Source organism: Crocodylus porosus, unplaced genomic scaffold, assembly GCF_001723895.1.
Source record: "Crocodylus porosus isolate Cpor-Errol unplaced genomic scaffold, CroPor_comp1, whole genome shotgun sequence".
NCBI lineage: Eukaryota > Metazoa > Chordata > Crocodylia > Crocodylidae > Crocodylus > Crocodylus porosus.
In genome coordinates this window covers 121,395,313-121,416,463 of record NW_017728943.1, presented here as the reverse complement: position 1 = coordinate 121,416,463, position 21,151 = coordinate 121,395,313, and the positions used below count along the sequence as shown (strand labels likewise).

At 42.0% G+C, this 21,151-nt stretch overlaps 1 protein-coding gene across 7 annotated transcripts in view; it reads left to right on the top strand.

Annotated features, from left to right (window-relative positions):
* Positions 1-21,151, top strand: part of SASH1 (SAM and SH3 domain containing 1) — an 825,655-nt gene that overhangs the window by 763,922 nt on the left and 40,582 nt on the right. For 4 of the 7 annotated variants that reach the window (XM_019550105.1, XM_019550104.1, XM_019550107.1 and 1 more), the window contains exons 9-10: positions 13,792-13,924; positions 19,151-19,497. In XM_019550105.1, the coding sequence (XP_019405650.1) occupies positions 13,792-13,924; positions 19,151-19,497 (480 nt within the window). Of the gene's footprint in view, positions 1-7,591; positions 7,864-12,934; positions 13,125-13,274; positions 13,614-13,791; positions 13,925-19,150; positions 19,498-21,151 lie in introns of those variants that run through there. The other 3 variants (XM_019550110.1, XM_019550108.1, XM_019550111.1) reach the window with 3 other exon arrangements.

Sequence of the window (21,151 nt, the reverse complement as noted above, 5' to 3'; positions counted from 1 at the left end):
CACTTGTCAGTGTTTAAACCCATCCTGTTCTCATCCGCCCACCCCTGTAACCTGTCCAGGTCTCATTGCAGCCTATTCCTCCCTTCTAGTGTGCCCACTTCTTCCCACATCTTAGTGTCATCTGTGAATTTGAACAGAGTGCTTTTTACCCCCTCATCCAAATTGCTGATGAAGATGTTGAACAGTGCAGTCCTGAGGACCGAGTCCTGGGTGACCCCACTGCCCACATCCCTCCAGGTCAAATAAGACCCATCCACCACGACTCTCTGGGTGTGTCCCTCCAGCCAGTTGGTGACCCATTTGTCTGTGTAGGTGTCGATGCCACAGTCCCCTAGTTTTTTAATGAGAACGGGGTGAGAGACAGTGTCGAAAGCTTTCTAAAAGTCCAGGAAGACTATGTCCACTGCTCCCCTGCATCCAGAGATTTTGTGACCTGGTCACAGAAGGCCACCAGGTTGGTCTGATGGGACCTGCCTCTAATGATCCCGTGTTCATTGCTCCTAAGCATAATCTCCCCTGATGGCCCCTTGCGGACATGCACCAGGATAAGTCTCTCAAAAAGCTTACCCAGGATCGAGGTAAAACTAACTGGCCTATAGGCCTTGTAACTGTCAGCCATCTAGAAACCTCTCTTGCTACCACAGACCTATTTGGCCCAAGTGGAATGAAAGCTTGCCTGGAAAATACATGACCCTCTTATTCCCTCAGGAAATCCTAGGGGTGCAGAACTTAGCAGAAAAATGAAGATCCAACCCTGCCTCTGTACCTACCTTTTGCAAAAGATAGTCTTCATTCTCTAAGACTATCAACTCAGCATTGTTCACCAGAACTTAATTCACACATTTAATTGTCTTTGTAAAGCATGAGAACCATTCTGGGTAAATCCCAAGTTATGCAATTTGAATCATCATTTACTTTAAGGATGTTGTGTAGGAAAGCTTCCAGCTTCACTTCTGCTCTTTTCCATCTCATGTTGACACATATCTTAATGAGAGACCAGAAATCAAGTCCCCACAGAAAATAACTTGGATAAGTGCCAAATAGCTATTTTGTTGTTTTCATTCTTTGTAATATTTTGTGCTTTTTTAAATTTAATTTATTGTTTAATTCAACTAAAATTTAAAAAAAATCAAGCATTGGTTTTGCCTTTGGTATTGACTTATCTGGTGCTGGCTCTTGTTAGAGAGGGAGTACTGAATGGAGTGGACCACAAGTGTGCCCTTTTCTGTGTAGCTTTTTCTTATGTGTAATTACATTATTCTATAAAGATGCTCTAATGATTAAATCAGTAAGGTATCATTCATGTATCCACAACCAGCTTTATCAGGCTATTGGTACAAAGCTGGGTCAGATCAAAGATTACTATTTGAATTGACTTTTGCAACTAAAGCTGCCATTTATGTTGTCCCATAAGTACAAAGAGCTTGAAAAAAATACAGAAAAACTTCCTTAAAACCAGTTATCTCAGAACATCCAAGAAGCGTAACTGTATTATGCAGTACTGCTCTGTAAAACTGTAGTCGTTTAGCCTGCTGAAGCTTTCCAAATGTACAATTTTAAAAAACTTCTATTGATTTTTAGTCTCATTATAGATGGATTTTTGAAACCTTCAACCAGTTATGCAAATTATTTTATTGCTAATCATATAAGAATCTGCATTATAGTGACCAGGGAAACCCTTTTAAGATTATTTTAATATCGCTAGCTCAACTAATGGGCATTAAATTAAGAACTAAAGAATATTGGAATTAGCATTTAACGTAAGTGAAGAAAACGAGAGCTATTTGGTAGTCGTCATAAACCATAATGTAAACCCCGTAGATTCATAGATTCCTTCATACATTCTAAGGCTGGAAGGGACCTTGGAAGATCATCGGGTCCAGCCCCCCTGCACCAAGCAGAAAAGATAACTGTGGGTCGGGGACCCCAGCAGGTGACTGCCTAGTCTCCTCTTAAAGATTTCCAGGGTAGGTGTTTATTCCACAGCCTGGACACCCTGATGGTGAAGAAGTTTTTCCTAATGTTGAGCCTGAATTGGTCTTCCAGGAGTTTGGCCATTACTCCTGGTTTTCCCCTCAGGTGCCCTGATGAACGATTGCTCACCAAACCCTTGAGGTATTCTCCTAGTCTAGTGGTAAGCTGGTACCAGGTCCTGGCAGAGCCTTCTTTTCTTCAGGCTGAAGAGTCCCAGATTCTTCAGCCTTTCCTCGTGTGGCTTGCCACGTAAGACTCTGATCATATGAGTGGCTCTTCTTTGGACTCTCCCAAGCTTGTCCATGTCCTTGTTGAAGTGTGGCACCCAGAACTGGACGAAGTACTCCAGCTGCAGTCTCACCAATGCTGAATAGAGCAGAAGAATCACCTCCTTGGTTTTGCTGGAGATGCTGTGCACAGATGATAACACATTACAACAGATATTCCAAAATGTGTTTGTACTTGGCTTCCAGAAACTCTTTACAACCCATTGGGTTTCTTTTTTCTTTTCTTTTGTTTTTTCATATCCAGGGAAATTGTTCAGAGCATTTTTAAAGTTTTCAAGAAAAACATTTGATGGTAAAGTTAAGAATAAAACTAAACTAGTTTTATTGCCATTATGGATTACCATGGAGGACCTGTCCATACTGTGTGCAGAAACAGCTTCACCTAGGTGTACGTTTACACGTAATTGCTTCTAGCAGAACTCTGCATCAGTTTTCTTTGTCATTAGTTAAAGCCAGGGCCGTCCCTGGGTTGGGGGCTGAATCAGGGCAACCACCCCAGGCCCTGTGCTTTGGGGGGCCCTGCAGACAGTGCTGAACAGGCCCCGCTGTGCCCCTGCTGCCAAAGGTAGGCATTTACCACTCCCTCTCCCTGCTGCTGCCACTGCCGCCGGCTTCTGCAGTGGGTGGTCACCATCCCAACCCCCTGGCTCTGCACACCCTAGGGATGGCTCTGGTTAAAGCAATGTTTTGTTTTGTTTTCTGAACAACCATATTGTGTTGAATTATTGGGTGCGAGCTAATTCAGCCCTTTGGCTCACCAAAATTCCTGTTGACTTGGAAGTTTCTACCTGCAAGGGCTGGTTTTGGCCCTATATCATAGGTCAGCAGTCAGCAGCCCACAGGCTAGATCCAGCCAATGGAACCATTGGATCCAGCCCATGGATCCAACCCTTCAGCAGGGTTAGCAGCAGGCAGCTTTGGCAGCAGGCATCCTCCCAGTGTCCCTACTGTGGGGATGAGCACCAGCTGTGGGAGCTCTCTGCATGCCATGGTGGAGACAAGTGGCAGTAGCATCTGTGTCCTAACTCCTGCCTCTGACTGCAGGGGGCAGTAGCATCTGTGTTCACACACACACCTCTGAGTGCAGGTGGGTTGTTCCAGCCTGCAGCCGGAAAAGGTTGCCTACTTCTGCCCTGAGCAGTTAGGTTGTAATAAGACTCAGAAAAATTATCTCTGCTCACGTAGCTCAAAGAAAACAGATTAGAAATGTGAAGTAACAACTGTATTTAAAGAGCATACTAACCAGCACAGTTCTGTCCGCATGCAGACAAGGCCTTGTTACCTGCATTTGCCACACGATATTAGGCCGTGAGATGAGGGAGTGGAGGAGCTGGAGTTCATTAATATTTAGTTTGGAGGTTATATGGGTAACATATTACTTTGTTCATTTATACCTTTCTCCATCTGGCAGCTGTCTGTTTCCCCTACTTAATATTCATCTGGGAGATTATGGTTAACAGTTTCTTCTATGGAAAATGCCTTTCTCCCTGTTTGAATCAGCCAGAAGGAGTTGCTGTAATCATAATATGGTTCCCCCCCGCCCCCCCGGTCCCTTCAGAGACCAAGCACATTACTTCTGGAACAAAGCCTTGCTCAGTTCAGAAAGCAAGAGTCTCAAAACCCGTGTGTTTCACTGCCCTACTTGGCAGCCCCATGCTGAATAATCTTTTCCCGTGGCACAATAGGGAATTTTAATTGAACTCCTGTTGTTTGCCACTTGCCTCACCCTGGGATTGGTGTTTCCTTCCTTTTAGCTTATGGTGGTGCCTTTTATTGGTTTTACTGTTTGAAAAAATACTGCAGTGATGGAATTTAAATTACCCCACCCCTCATTACTGGGATCTCTGTTACTATAAACTTTCTGTGATATGAGTTTAGCTACATTTAATCGCTAACTGTTCTAACCCTTGATTTTTATTATGCGTCAGGAATTTAGTTCCCATGGGCAATGATATTATGCTCCATTCATTCTTAGCCTGGTATAGTTCAAAGAATAGGGGTTGTCCCCAGGCCCTCTCAGCTTTGTCAAAATGGAACAAACCCTTGCTAGCAGCCCTGTTTTCAGAATTAGTATGGGGCAAGGAAACTGAGAGGATACTGTACTATAACGGATTTGAAATAACTTGCACACTGTAGAGCTTGATGCTCAAGTCCCATTTGAGTGGTACATCAGTGTGGTTGTCATCCCATTAAAACCAATTAGATTAATTACAGAATGAAGTATTCTTCCCCATAAGAAAGTGTGTCTGGCTTCTATATGTAGAAGTTAGAGACATGTCCTGTGAAATTATTTTAGCTGAAAACCTGCAAATAGTGAGCATCTTGAAACTAAGACAGACCTCCCGGGAAAATTAAATGTTTTGGTCCATATGACAAATATTTCCCAGTAATTTCAGTAGGCGATGTTATCACCAGCTAATGTGTAATATATCTTTTACTAGACTAGCCATGGCTCTTTGGATTTGTTCATTAGCAGCACTGGTCGAATCGAAGTTCTGATATATTCACATTCTTTGGTTTACTTCAGAGGGATGACACCAGGGATATATTGTGTACAATGTGTTTTATTTAGCCACAGTTACTTTTTTAGGTAGTAGATGCATTTTTGACCTCTTACAGTTCTTTAATGCTTTGGAGGCAATTTGCTTCTAACCTCATTATACTGTCCATGTTCTCATGTCTACACACTCTATACTGGGTGCATCTACATGTGAAATTAATTTGAAGCAATAAACTCTGGCACATATCGTGCTGGAGTATATTACTCCCAGGCACTGCATTTGAATGTGCACCCAGGACCGCAGCATTTTGAAATGGGTCATAGCAGCCTCAGCTGGCAGGGCCTGCCAGCCTGGGCTGCTCTGACTTGGATCAACGTGCTGTTGAGGGGCTGGCTGGGGTACAAGGGTGCTCCAGTGCAGAGCTAGTCAGAAGGGAGCCCCCGCACTGAAGCACCCTCTTGCCCCAGCCAGTCCCGTCAGCATCTACATGTGCGTTGCTGCACATGAAAAAGCTCCACTGCAGGATAGTACTAGTATTTATAAGAACTAACCTGTGGTGGAGTTTATTAATTTACTGTGCCGTAATAGGGCCGCATATATAGACACCAAGTCATTTACCGTGGAGCGGATTAAGCAGATCTGCAGTAAATGGCTCTTGTAGACGCAACCACTATTACATACGCAACTCCTGCAGTGATTAGAGCTTTGAGAAGATGAAACCTGAAACCAGGCAACACTCAAGTTGGTAGCCCAAAACTTGGGTCTCCCTTAAAGTTGTCCATGCACCCTTTAAAGACTATGGGACAAATTTCAAAGAAGTCTCTGCTGTGTTTCAAGTAAAACTGACCCATGTCCAAGTGAAACCATAGCAAACGTAGTGGTTTACCAAATCCTCAAGGTCTCATTGGCATTTTACCTTACAGTTTTATGGTTCCAATGAAAAGCCAAATATTGAGAGAAGGAGTAAAAACTAACAGAAGAAAGACATGAAAAAAAGTTCGTATCATTCATAGGGAATGGAAAGTGCCAGGGTGGATAAAAATCAACAATTTTTTTAAATTAAAAAAATTGATATTTTTTATTTGTCAGGATTGTTTTGATTTAATTGTATTTTTTGTCAAGATGCTTTTAAAAAATAAACATATATAAAGATAGTTTTAATATAAGATTTGTTAAAGCTCAAAGACATTATCATGGAATAGGGATTATAACATCTAATTATAAGCTATTTGAGACAATATATTCCTGTAGCCTTTTTCAAAAAGTTTTATAAATAAGTCATAACAGGCCATGGACTATATTAGGAACCCAATCTTATGGGGTTCCCAGAGGCTCCTCTATAGGGTAGTAAAGATTGAATAAAACTACTCTACCCAATGGGACTCAGTGGTCAGTCTAGAAGATCCCATTAAGCATCTCTGTGATACTTAGTTTCAGTTCTCAAACTGGATTTGTGTCTCCAGAGATAATATCCTTGTTAAAAGCAGTATATGGAGATGAGAAACAACAGACCTGATTACCCACCCATCAGCCCTATTGTGTCAAGTTTGTGTACAGAAACAAGTCTTATGTTTCTCTACAAGTGCAAAGTTTCAATAAGTTAAATGAATAGAGGATATCAAACAACAAGAGTTCACTTTTTGTAGAAAACAGTGATAATTGAGGTTTCCTGACCAGTGATTTAAATCATGACTTAATCGATTTGATTTAAATCAAATCCATCCTGGAAAGTGCCATGCTTAGGTACAGCTTTGCCCCCTTGTTTTCTGGTACAATGGAGAAGTTGAAAAAAGTATTCAAGTGAGTAAATTGGCCATGAAAAAAACAGCCCCATTCACCAGGAAAACCCCCCCAGATTTTTAGACCTTCTGCTATGTTGTAGCTGACATAGTGTTAAACTACTGTAATTAGCCACTGAGGGGTAATTTTTGTGCAAGGTAGAGCCCCGAGTGAATGTAATTCCTCCATACTTTCTTCCTGCCCCACACAGCCATTGGCACAGGAAAGTTCCTATTGGGGATGGGATTTGGCTAAATTATCCCAACAGCCTGGTAGTCCCTGGCTTCTGGAACTGCTTAGCTTGTTCGGTGATGAGCAGTTCACTGTAAATTAAAGCCAGTTTAGTGAACCTCAGATTCCATATCCCAAGAAGTGTGGAAATTGGACATGGGGTTTGAGTTCAAAACTTTAGAGGAAGATCTCACTTTACAAGTTTATAACGGAGTGTCTCATAGAGGAGCCTAGGGAAAGCAGTAGCCCAGGCCAAGCAGAAATTTTTAATTAATAGGATTTTAGAGGGAATGTAAGGTGGTGGCTAGTGAGGAAGTGATATATGCATCCCTAAGAAATGATGATTTTGACACAATGAATAACAGTACTGCAGAACAACAAATGCATAGGCTTAAAATCAATGTTTAAAAAACCCAACATTTATATGAGGCTTAATTTGCAGTAGAATTAGCTTTTTATAAAAGGGTGTATTTGTATTCTTAAAAGGATTTTGAAAAATATTAAAATGAAAAGCTGGGTAAAGGGTTTTGAATTGTATTTCCTAGAGAGACCGCCTCCACTCTAGTGGTAGTGTTTGAGGGTCAGTCCTCATCCTGGCTTTGCACAGATTCTCTGTATTTTTTTTTCTTTCACTGAAATTCCGTAGACAGTAATTAAGGAATTGGAGGCCAGTAAGAGGTCAGCAAGCCTCCGTCAGTGAAAACAGGGATTGTTTGCCATGTACAACACTCCCTTTTTTCCTTGTGGTGAATAGAAGATTTGCTTAGAGCTGATGACTTATGCCTTTCTTGAAAGTTATGCAGCTAGCAAGTAACTGGGAGAATCAATCAGTGAGCAGACAACAGCTAATTGAGTCCAGCATCGTGCTTTTTTCCTTCCTTGCGTATTAAGTAGTGGAACTGGAGCTAGTTTGGTGTCTGATAATGTAACTCCAGAGAAGAGGCATCGTGTGCACAGGATACGAATCAACTATAATAGTTAAGAAGAGGTGTCTAAACCTGAATTTTAGAGTTACAAAGCTGACGGAGCAGGAGTTGAGCACTTGGGGAATCTTTTGAAACTGAGCTTTAGGCCTATAAATGCCGAAGCTGGTAAGTCATTGAGTGTGTGGTGTGATGTGCAGAGGATGTACTTCTATCTCAGACAGAGAGAGAAAAGGCTTTTGTGGCTATTCTTAGCCAAAGTACAGCATGATGAGCTTTTCTTGCCTCCTCTTTTCCTTTCTCTGGGATTTTGAATTATTTTGGTTCTGTTTTCCTGTCTTCCAGGCATTTTTTTTTTTGTTTTTTTAAAGTAGAATAGCTGGAGGGTTTTGATAGATGTAAAGTCCATTCATCCAAGTGTTGATGGATGAAGTAAAGAGGGAAAAGGAGAAAAGGACACGTGTAGCCACATCTCCTAAAGGGAGCAGCAAATCTCTTTGCTATGCTGTGGGGCTCAGAGCTGTGTAAGCAAACAAGAAATGTTGCAATCTGTGCATTAATCAACTTATGCATTTGCCCCACTTTGTTCCTCAAGAATTGTCTGACTGTCCAAACACAATTGCAATTTGGGGCTCAATCAGATGTTCAGAGGTATCCTGGTTCAGTGCAGAAATAAACTATTACCGGGGCGTGAAATTAATTTCAGAAGCTTGACAGCTTTCCAAATGGCTTCATACAGCTTGAATAAAACATTGTGTATGTGTTTGTGTACAGAGCTGAAGCAAAATAATCAATTAAACTGACTTGATGTGGACACTTAATATTTATTTTTTTAAACACTTAAATTTGCATGTTTGCGCGTTGTGTTTTACAAAGAACACTGCTGAAGCTCTGACATGATCCCAAGTATAGCATAGCACTGTGAAATGTTAGCTACTTCTGTTTTACATCCTACCACAAATGCCAAATACCTCCCATACCCGCTTTACTTTAAGGAGTTGATTAAAATGGGGAAGATAGCATTGTTGGACATTTCTTTACTGCGAAGAGCCTATGCTCTAAATGGACAAGCATAAAGGAATTGGGAAGAGAAGGGAGAGGAAGTGGAAGGGAGGCAAGCTGAGTGCAGGATAGTAAGTTATAGGGCTGCTTGAGTGCCATAAGCTCTTGTTAGTTCCTTGATTTGAGTTTGCATGGTTCCTTTCTCTTTTTTTCCTCCAGTTCTGATTTTAGTTGAGGGATTGTGGAGGGGAGAGTTTTGAGGGTGGTGTTTTGGAGTGGGGAGTTGCGTGAGGTATGGAATAAAGGAGGATATTTCTGGTACCAGGGGACAGGCGGGGGATGGCTCAGTTAGTGCTCTGAGAACATTTCCATGCTTTCATGATCACATTTGTTATTGATGAAGGAGCTGAGCAAGGTTGAGACTGCCTGTATTTTTTCCAACCCTCCGATGTGTCCTTTGTATGCAGTCCTCAGTATTTACAGATGCTGTTAATTTAGTTCCCGTTTCCCTATAGTCCTTCGTGCGTCTGTGTAATAGAGTTCTCCAAGCTGGCCTGATTTCTTCACTATTAGAACATTGCAGATGTGTCAAGGATGCACTTGTTCCAAAAGAAGCTGGGAAAGGAGGCTCCGCCCTAACTTTTGTGCCAAATAGGCCCCATAGGCTTTGCTATATTCCACTGGCAGCTGAATGGTGCGCTATCTCTTTAAAGCAAGTATAATTTTGTGTATTGGCTTGGTCAATTTGTTATGGTTTAAAACTGTGGAGCCAGCTGTCTGCAATCTGATGTAATGTTGCCATGGAAACTAGAAATGAAACACTTAAGCATTCACCACAGAATTACTACATACAGCATTAGCCAAAATAATTAAAAGTTGAGCCATATGGGCTTTCGGATGGAAAAAATTTGCATCAGAGAAGATGGAAATGAAGCTGTTCCTATTTACAGTACTGTAAATCCATTTGTTTTCCCTGAAGAATATTAAAAGAGGCCTCTTCATGCAGCTACTTGAGAGTCAGGGTGTTCTGCATATTACTGGACTCTATTTGCTATACAGAGAGAGTTAGCTATGCTGAAATGTAGTGTAATAAGATAGCCTTATGCATGTAGCAATAAAGTATTTATGTAGTCACTACACTGTAAGTGCTCTCTGACCCCTAAGTGGGACACCTACTATGCTGAATGCTAGAAAGTGCCCTTTCTTTCTGATTGCTGTGGGACCCTTCCCTGCAGGAAACCATTTATCCTAATGCAGATTTGCTTCATTTCCTATCAGTCATTCTACTCAGGGCAACCCTTTGAAAAGGTCTTCCTTGCATCTCCAGAGAAGCTATACCTGTGCTTTTGTATTGCTACATACACTACACTGAAAGACTTAAGAGGATATATTTGACTTCAATAGCAAACTCAATTGATACCTTCTGCAAAACAACTTACAACTGGAGCTGGAAGGAGGCTGTTTTTTCAGCCTATATGAACATTGATGGCATTTTAAGAATTCAAAAATATTTTTCCACCTAAATAGGCACAAAAAGTCTGAATCTCAGAAATGTCTATTTACTGAAAATCCTCCAAAAAAGAATGGTTTGGAGTTAATCAGAATGTTTTGATTAGATAATTTCAACACGCACCATTTTAATTTCATTTTTTTTTTTAATATTAGGTTTTAAAACCCACAAAAAATCACTTGGAACCAAAACTAGAAATTTCCGTTTTTAAAATGCCAGAATGTGATGTTTTGACTTTCTGGGTTTTTTCCAATTTTTTTAATAGGAAATTCATCACAACCAACTCCTCCTCACTAGTAGTTTCTGTTTCGGCAAATTGACATTTCCTAACTAGTGGCATAAATGACATACATTCTGGAATCCATCGTTCTCCTGTCTGCTCTCTTTACCATCTTTCTTCCCTACATATATAGATATAGATATACAAAGCCACTGGATAATCCTTTGACTAAGTGACAGCAAACTCTGAAATCAAGCAGAAGACCATGCAGCGTGGAGATGGATACATAAACGTGCGGATAGATGTGTGTGCGTGTGTATGCACGTGCGTGTGTATTATATATAGTATATCATATATATATATAATGTGTGTGTGTATGTGTATATGTATGTAGGTATCTCCATGCTGCATGGTCTTCTACTTGATTTCAGAATTTGCTGTACTTTTAGTCAAAGGATTATCCAGTGGCTTCCGTTGTTTATATGAGCTGATAACTTTCAGCTGAGTAAGGTTTGGAAGTGTTCCTTCACTATCCATAAAAGAACCTAGGTTTGAAGGAAAGAAATATGGAATGATGCTGAGACTGCAGATGCTGTCCAATAGAGGACTTGGGTTTTTTTTCTCCCTTGTTTAATTGATTGGGTAAACTCTCAGTGCCAGGGATCACACCTATTTATGCCATGCCAACCATTCTGAGTATTACTAGAAAACATCAATAACTAATATAGTTGTCAGGCATTTGAGAAATGTCATCCTTATCTATTAAATCTGTGCTTCCTAAGATGATGAAAGGACAGCTATTTAATTGACACAGTGACGTTGGTAAGGTTTGTTGTTTTGGACCTCCATATCTTTTCCCAAGAAAGTATGGTTGTAAATGGGCCTCTGAGTTTTTCTGAGATCGCTTTTTTTTTTTTTAAGTAAAAGTATATGAAAGCAAAAGTATATGAAAAGAATTGATGAATATTTGAAATAATAATGAAGGCAATGACTTTTTTTAAAAGTTCATTGCATTTAAATGTCTGTCTAAAATAAATGTATCACTCATGGAAAGGTTGGTGGTGGTCACATGCTAGGATGTGCCTCTTAGAATAGAAGGTCCTGTCTTTTGCTCTTAGAATAGAAGGTCCTGTCTTTTGCTCTTGCTTCAACCCCAATCTCCTTTTTTCCTCCAAACCAAAGATGTTTGTTAAGGTATGTTTGTTTTGTTCAACCCTCAGTAACTCCTGCCAGCTCCAGTTTTTGACCTGAAGTTTTATCTTATAGGACCATTTATCCTGATTTAACCAGTTTGGTGCTGTGCTACATTATTGTGTTAAAATAATAAACTTCAGCTTGGGGTAATTAGTACAGAAATAGGTGATGTGTAGGGGAAGCGTGGGGGGGGGACATGCCCCCCCTGAGATTGGCTGCTGCCAAAGCTGCTTCCAGCTTCTGTGGGCAGTCGCCGCTTGCACACAAGCCCCCATCCTCCCCTGTACAGCGGTCCCTGCTCACCACCCTCTCCCTCCCCCACCACCAATGCTGGTGGCTGTGGGCAGTTGCCACTTGACAACACTGATGCCAGTGGCTGCAGGCGATCCCTGCTCGCTGCCATGGTGCCCCCTCGGTCTCAGGAAGCACCAGTCATCATTCAGACATAGTTGTACCCATGATAATTCTTGTGTTCTAATTTAATCCTTGTTTTTAGGACCATTGGAATTGCCATGCAAGATCAGACCTGTGGTCCCCCTCCTCCTTTTTGCTTGGCAGTGGTGTGAATTTCATTGCAAATAAGTAAATTAGACACTGTGGGGCAAATTCTCTGGTCATATGGCTCCACTGGTTTCTCTGGACCTCCAGGGAAAATTACATTTTTGGTACACATGACAAATATTTCCCAATAAATTTTGGCAGGCAGTGTCATCTGTTGCACCAGCTGAAAAATTTGACACCATGAAGTAGATTTGTCAAAGCTCTGCCTCGTTCCTCATGAGTTTTAAAAAGAATGAATCCCTTTGAGGCAACTCCTTTGTGCCTTTGAAAATGTACTTGTGTACACATAGCTGCTCATTGACATCCTTTCCCATCGTATGTTCTGTTGCTTCTTTCTAATACATAAGCCAGTAAGCTTTTATAAACACGCTGTGGTTTAAATGAAGGCAGGTCAGTTGGTTTTCTTTAAATCTAAAATATGAGAAGCAAATATTGATGCTGTCTGGCATGGGAGCTCAGATGCCGTGAAGTTCATTGACAGGAAGTTGCATTAAGATTTTTATGCAGGACCTTAGAACGTGATGAATTGGCTGGGCTGTGAATGCAGACAAAGTAAGGTATACAATCCGTGCAGCACTCCAGCTGGAGTCAGCGCTGCTCTCTGGAATGCGCTGTGTACAGTGCCAGTGCTGTACTGTACGAGTTGGAGTCTTTCCTCCTCTCCCCCCCCCTTTTTTTTTTTTTTTACATTCTAAACAGATTAAAACAGAGGAAGTAGCATATTGAACATTGGATCTGGCTCGAAAATTGAAGCACTCATCTTGTTCACAAGGAATGGATTGTTTCAGCTTGTTGTGTCACTGCTGCTAGAGAGAGGGAATTTTTTTTTTTCTCTGTAATGTTTGATACTTGAGGGAAAACAGCTGGAACTGAACATACTGGATCAGATGCAAAATGAAACGGGATGTTGGGGAATATGGACTGTACTGTATATCTGAAAAGGTCAGAGTTTTCCCTTGGTCAGTGTCAGAGGAATGCTGTGTCCATCTTAATCCTAGCCTTGAGAGCCTTCAGAAAGAGCGTGGGGAGGGGGGAGGAGGAAAAGAGTATTTTGTAGCTGTGGCATTGTGTAACGAATGAACGAGGAGAGGATGAGGTCTCCTCCTTCCCTTCCCTTTCCTTGTGCTGCTGTTTTTGATTTTCTGGGAAGGACTGGAAAAAAGAGTCAATGATAGAGTTTCATTTTGGAGAAGCTGTTTATAACCCGGTTTAAACAGCACGTTTTGAGAGGCCAGACAGACCAGTGCCTGACCCAAACCACAGAAGCATAACTGGTGTGGTAAGAAGAGCTCTGGGAAAAGAGCCCTGCCTGAAGTGTTCTGAAGGGGGACGTGGAAGTAGTTATTATACAATGCATGGGAAGGAAGACAAGGGCAGGAATGCATTTTGGTGCCTAGGACTTTACGTTGAACAGATTTAGAAGTCAAAATGGTATGTCATGCTTTTCTAAAAGCCCTCAATAATTTAAGCTCTGACCCGGGATGAAAATATAACCCCAGTTACAGGAGCTGCCTTGACTCTGAGCAGCAGCTGAGCTGGGTAACCTTGACTTCAACAAGCAAGCCATGGAACAATTACTTTATTAACATTCCCTTTGTTTCTTTGCCAGTCAAGAGAACAATCGGATGATGAAACAGAGGAGTCGGTGAAGTTTAAGAGATTGCACAAACTGGTAAATTCTACTCGCAGAGTCCGAAAGAAACTAATTAGGGTGGAAGAAATGAAAAAACCCAGCATGGAAGGTAAAAGCGAAGTATATATAGTTATTCACACTATAACTGAGTATGTAAATTTACTTTTTGTATTGAGTGGAAAAATGTGAGAGAGAGGGGGAGGAGAGGAAGGGGGGGAAACTCTGGGTAAGGGATAATGAGAAGTATTGTGCTTGTTACCACAGATCTGCATTTCTGTGAATTTGGGTGCTGGTTTTCCTAAAGGCTGAATTATCCAAGCCCTATTAAGACTCTAATGTGAAGGAAGTGGCCATCTCAGATGTGGTCACTGCTGGAGCTGAAGGTCTGCTAATATCCTCAGAAAGAGCCTGGAGTGACCCTTATCCGGTGGTTAGAACTTGGCTTTGTGTTTTCAGCCCCTGTGTTGCACATTGTAGAGGAAATGAAGATAGAAGAAATCCCATTCTGCTGCCCCAAACGTATCACAAAGACGGGAACAGAATCACTGCGCTTTGTTCCCTCCTTCTGAATCCTGGGAGACACCTCAGTACAAACATTACACAGTTGAGGCTCTGGGGAATTGAGAGGGGAGCCGCTGGTTGGTGGAGGTGGAGCAGCTGCTCTACATGGCATCATCCCTTAGCAAAGCTACGGGATTTCTATCAGAGATTCTTGTGTGGGGGATAATTGCTGCTTCATGTAGTTAACTCCTTTTCTGTGCTTTCTGCAGTCCTGGTGGGGAATGCATGGGGAAGAGTTTGCAACGTGGCTTCACAGTGGGCCATACTGCTGCTAGTGGGAAAGCCTGCAGAAAGCTCAAAGTCGCTTATCCTTAACTCTTCAGGGAAGGCATGCTTAACTCACAACTCCAGTCTGCACATTCTGGATAAACTTGCCTGGGTCCAAGCAGCTATAGTGCAAAGCCATATTCCTGGTACTGTGGACTGTAGTTCTGTATGGGTGCTGTAGTCGCCTATAAGTGTCTCAAGGACTTCTGGGCCCATGGCTCTTTTTGCTGAAGTACACAGAGCCACTAAAAGATTCTTTCCCAGGGAACTGGAGGTAGACTTACTATTTAAACCCACTTCCCCAAGAGTCCTGGAATTCATATGAAGTTTGCCATTGTCATATTGTTTGCTCTCTCTTTGTCATCACTTTTCTCTCCCCACATTTGTCTTACCTGTCCATTTTGATTGTAAAATGTTCTGGAGAGTGACACTTCGCTGCTTTGCACTTGTACAGCACAATGCATAATGGGCTGTCTTTCAAGGTTGGTCCTTTGGACTATTGTAATAAACAAGATTGATAAAACAGTAAATTTGCCTTATTCTATAGCCCCTACCCAAAAGCGCTGAAAAGCTGTTCCTTCACTCAGGGTTGTAATGTGTGTGGCTTCCTCAAACAGTTTTGCCTTCTTCCTCAAGTCTTTTGTGGCAGAATAAAATTTTAAAATGCAAAGCACTTTATGAACACTGTCCAAGGATCACTGCAGCATCCTACAGTTTGGGGCAGTGATTCTCAGTCAGGGTGCCGTGAGATCTTTTGAAGGGTCTGCAAGCTGTAAAGAGACAAGTGCAGGCTCAGGTTTATACCTGCCTGGCTGCTGACCTACCCCCATTGCCAAGCCCCTCTGCAAGGAGACAAATACTGTCATAAATATATCACTTTTTAAAATGGAGTATTGCTCAATTCACAAAGGTTATGTAGGAGTGCCTTGAGTCAAACCAGGGGTGCCTCAAGTCAAAACAGTTGAGAACCACTGGGGGATCACTAGGGAAAGTGTTAAGTGACTAGTCCAAGACCAAAACCAAAAAAGATACTGTTGTGAGAGCTGGGGATAGAAATAAGATCTTTTGGCCCTAACCAGTTAGACCAGTCCTTCTTTTAGGAAGCAGTAGTCTGATGAGAGCAACAAAGAGCTGCTGCTGCCATCAGCACCATGGCAGCCAATGCTGTCCCATGCATCTCAGCTGTCCCAGGCACAGAGCTACTCTGCTTACACCTTTGTCAGCAAGTCCTTAAATTTGATTGAATAATGTTTGCTCATGAGGTGAGACATTTGCTATTTTTTTTAAAGAGTATAAGCATGTTAAGTTATATGGCAGATCTCTTGATGGCTAACGTCTTAGATTTGGTCCAGTAACAACAAAATCAGATTTAAGAAATTAGTTAACATTTAATGACCTTTGTTGAAGCATATGTTCACTTAAAATAAGAAATACAATTCCCCAGAGAAATTTTCCATGCCTAGGTCGGAGATAATTTTGCCAATTTTTCCCAACACATTTCTGTTTTTCTAAAGAAAAGCACAGTGCAATTCCAGATGCTGCTTCTTATGCTTCTAACATGCACTCTTTCATCCTATTCAGTTTAAATTTGGGTGGTCACTAGTGTGTGTGTTGATGACTGAATCTACAGGTATTTTATCTTAATTTTCTCTTCACGGTGAAATCATTGATACCCACTAGTTCTCAGCTATCTTTTCTCAGTAGTATTTTTGAAGAATTTATGTTTATATAATTGTCATTATGGCTCTGCAGTATGGGGTGGCTTTGCTGAGGCATATGAAGCACATTATATATTTTCCAAGTTGTTTAAAACATATGGCTAGCTCTGTAGACTAGTGTAATTTGCCAACATTTTGTTGCTCCCGTGAGAACTTTTATTTTCTGTTACGTTAGAAAAGAAATTAATTTAACCACAGAACAGATCAGTGAAAGTGTCCTTAAGAATCTGGATTAGAACAACAAATCCCAGAAAATGAAGTGTGCTGGGTTTGTTGCCCTTCCTCACCTTAGCTGCCTATATATTGGTAGAATAGAGTCTGGGGTTTTGACTAGTATTGGTACAACAGGAATTGGTGACCTCTGGCCCATGGAGCCATTGAATCTGGTCTGTGGACATGAAGCTTTGGTGGTATTTGATTGTGGGGGGCTTCTGCTGAAGATGCTCTCCCTGTGCCGCTGTGGGGACATGTGCCAGTTGTAGGGAGGTCCTACCATCTGCTCATGCACCTACCTCTAATGCAAGCCCACATCAGGAAAAGATTACCTACCACTGGTGTACAACAAATGTCTTTTGCCAACAAAATGAACTAAAGATAACACAGAATTTTCAGGTTAAACCTATGCTATTCCAATCATTTTAGGATTTATACCTTATTATTTTATAGGATAGTTTACTGATGAAGCTACATAGTAATTAAAATAAGTGAGACCCTATCTGAACACTGTGGAGGCTAATCAAGTTGCACTAGGGATGGGTATAGGACAGTGTAAGCTACAGCTTGCAAGTGATTGCACACTCACTAAGAATGGATGGAACTGTTTTTTGAAGAGGATGGATCTCTCTTTCTCTCTTGTACATGTGTACCGGTATAGCAGAGAGGCCTGTAAAGTGTGTGAATGCTCCTTTTTGACATTTTCCTTTTCTCTGCATCTGACATCTGGCTTAAAAGATGCTTGGAAGGAAAACTTAGAAAAGTGTTTCCTCTGTTCCTTACATAGGAAAAGGTCTTCAGGTTTCTGCTTGCCTTCATTTACCCCCAAAGCAGTCCCATGTCTTGTTCAAGCCGTTACTGTAAAGTAATATTTCAGTTTCAGAACATCTCTTTTCTCTTACTGCTTGCGATGTAGCTGATGGAGAGCAGCTGAAAAACATGCAGTCCTATCATAAAAGGGACACAAAAGCGATGCTACACCCACATTGTGACCTACTTTTTTTCTTGCATCTGCTTTTAAGTAAACACAATGTAAATAGAACTCAGTGTTTCCACCAGGAAGCCCAAGCATTTCCATTTGCTCCTGGACCTCAACTGCATACCTTGCAGGAACTAACACTAGTATTTGTGGTAGTGCTGGGTACTGGAAATCTGAAATGTGTTGTGGAGTATTATGCTTTTTTAGACTCCTGAATGCAGTTGTAGTCTTTAGTGTTCCCATTGCAGCGATGGGATCTGAGCTCTAGGGACCAACCAAATTGGTATGAGAGCACTTCTCCCCTATAGTGTGCTTTGCAAGGGTGAACAGGGGAACATTTCTTTTCTATTCTATTCTACTCTATTCTATTCTACTTTATTTTATTCTTCTCTAGTCTGTTCTACTCTATTAATCTTGAAAGTAAATATGACTTTTGATGAGACTTCCTCCACACTCTGTGCTTCAGGGCTGCAGTTTTCTTTTAAAAAAAGAAAAGAAAAAAAGAAAATAATTTATCAAAATCTGCCATCTGTAACTGAACAGACATCTGTAGGAATTCACTAGGGTATGGGTGTTCAACCACTGGCTTTTGGACCAGATGCAGCCCACGGAGCTTCCCATGACCTGAAAGTTAGGTAGCAGCGGGATATTAACAGCTAGTTGCTGTTGCCGTGCTGCCCAATTTCTGGACCCATGGGGACCCACAATTGGGGCTGCATGGGGCCCAATCCTGGTGTGCAGGGCTAGGCACAGGGCCCAATTTTGGTGCACAGAGCCTGATCTGGAGCACCGATTGGTCCTGACCCATGGAGCCAAAAGTTTGAGCACCCCTGCACTTAGGCTATTGCATATTTTGGCCCCTTGCTAATAATGTAGTAGATGGAGAAGCAAGAACAAGACAGCATAGGGGCAACAAGTTCTGGCAAACAGGGAGCATATTAGAGATTGAAGTGCTGATCCCAGCCCTGCCACTGATGTGCTGTGCACTTTGAGGAAATATTGCATTTCTGTTCATCTACCACATCTTTAAGATAGAGGAAATACCTCCTGTAGCTTCATGAGAATGGTGAAAATGATGGATGAGAACTACTGTGTAAATGCTAAAGTATTTTATCACTATTATTGTATCTTATTTATATATAAACAATGTTTGTAGGTATTTAGAGAGATAATATTTTGTGCTAGGCAATGAATATTGGTTTCAGCTTTTCAAGAGTTTTAGTAGTGACACTACTTGGAGGAAAAGCAGTGTTTTAAATGCTGAAAAGGCCTAAATTGGGTCCTTTTGAAAATAGTCCATACCACTATTTTTTATTAAGTTATCCCAGAATTTTAGCTTAACAAGTAGGAGGAGGGTGAAATGATTACAACACACTCTATCGGCAAATGCAGTAGGGGCTCCTGTGCATCACAGCCGACAGGTAGAATTTATTCTTATAATGATTATTTTCAATTTAAAAGCATGTCTATTGTTGTTTTAATTAAAGGAAATGAATGTTCCTATGTCAAGCTGCAGGGGAAGAGGCATTAATGTACGAGTAAATTAGAAGATAAGTGTGAAAGATGACATGCATTATGCTGCCTTTGTCCCCTCTAGGTGTGGAAGAGCGCTCGCTCGACAGCTCTCCTATACTGGATGACAGATCGGCACTTTATTCTGGAGTTCACAAGAAGCAATTCTATTATGATGGCTCCTGTGAGAAGCAGCCAGAGGATGATTCAGACTCGCTCACTACTTCCCCTTCATCTAGCAGTCTAGATACCTGGGGTGCTAACCGGAAGCTGGTGAAGACCTTCAGCAAAAATGACAGTCGTGGCCTTATTAAGCCCCCCAAGAAACTTGGGACATTTTTCTCTTACCCGGAAGAAGAAAAGACCCAGAAAGTTTGTCGCTCCTTGACAGATGGGGAAATGAAGAAGAGCCTTGGCTCCCTGAGCCATGGGGTAAGTACTGAAAGTGTTTGCTTTTATGACAACAGGCACAAGCACCATCTCTTGGTGTCCTTGGAGGAGGTTCAGAGTGTCAGGAAGCAGATCCGACTGAAGAAAATGGATGCTAACTATTCCTGTTCCAGAGCTTTTCTTTGCCAGCGTCCTGCTAGGAAAGGAGCATGTCCCACAACTTGTGACCTCCAGCTGCTCCGGCACAAAGCCAAAGGAGGAGGAGGTTGTGGCTTCCCAAACAGAAGGCTACGGGGTCGTACTTCCGTCAGCGAGTTCAATATCACCTATGTGGTGGAGAGAAGCCTATATAGTCACCTCAACCTATCACAGCTGGTGCGCCCTGTCACTGATAGGACCCTGAGCAAGGCTGACAAACAAGACCTGAGGAGATGCCTGCTGGAAGAAGATGAGGAGGCCAAGAGGAAGTGGGCTGCCACAGTGGACCGCTGTACTAAAAGGGTTCTTTTGAGAATCCACCAAAAGTCTGTGAGTCAAAGAGCTGTCATGACAGAGGCCTTCCAGTTTCTTTGAGGTTGCAGTCAGCCACATTGCTGCTTTCTACCCTAATCTATGCCCTTTGGATCAATGCTTTCACTTCTTACTTACCGGCAGAAGATTTTAAACATGAGAGAGACATGGAGGGGGGTAGGAGGGGAGGGTATTTCAGTCCCCAATGTAAAAGTCTCCTTGAGCTCCCATCTGTCAGGAGCATCTCAATGAGAAATAGCAAATGTGACAAGAAAAGGTTTTTCTTAAAACTCAGAAATGGAAATTTTGGGGGAGGAGAAAAGAGAAGCAATACAACAGTGTTCCCCCACTGTCCTGAAAATTAGTCCTGCATTCTTTTAAAGAAAATATTGTCAAGAGTCAGAGATGCTAGGGTCAGAAGGGACCTCAACAGATCATCGAGTCCGACCCCCTGCCAAGGAAAGCGTGCTGGGGTCAGATGATTATGGTAACGTCTAGGCTCATACATTAAAGCAACATATTCTCTCCAGTAAACCCTTTAGAGGCATGGAGAACTCTTAGTACCCTGCTTCTATCTCTCTGCTTCCTTCTGCTTTCTGTACTGCTCTCATTCCCGCTCTCCCTACCCTCCCCTGGTTCTTCTTCTCGGCTGCTAACACAGCTCACTCAGCTCAGTAGCTTACCTCCTACATGCAAAGCACTCGGAGAGGCAGGGAGTCCACCCCTGCCTGCTGCTTCCCCCCATCCAAACTTGTCTTTTCAGCCTGATAGTGCTCTGGGTCCTTTCTGCACCATGCCTGGTTGCTGCTTCTACTTCCTGAGCATGACATGGAGGGAACATAGTGATACGGAGAAGAGAAGGGTTGGTCAGCCAAGTACAACAGGAAATAAGTAAAGTGAGTTAAGCTGTGTTCCAAATCCCCAAACCAGCCATTGCTCTTTTTGGCTGCAAAACTCCTAGAATATGTGAACTATGAGCAGTATAGACAAAAACATGTTTGGTTGTGATGCCAAGGAAATACAAGGAAATAAGCTTCATGCATCCCCAGGACACCATGGGGATGCACCAAGTCACTTCTTGTGGTCACCAGAAGCCCGGGTCTAGAATACAGTGTTGGGTATCCCCATAAAGATGTCCTTACCACCTCATTTCTGAGGTTAATATGTACAGATGGGTGGATCTCAG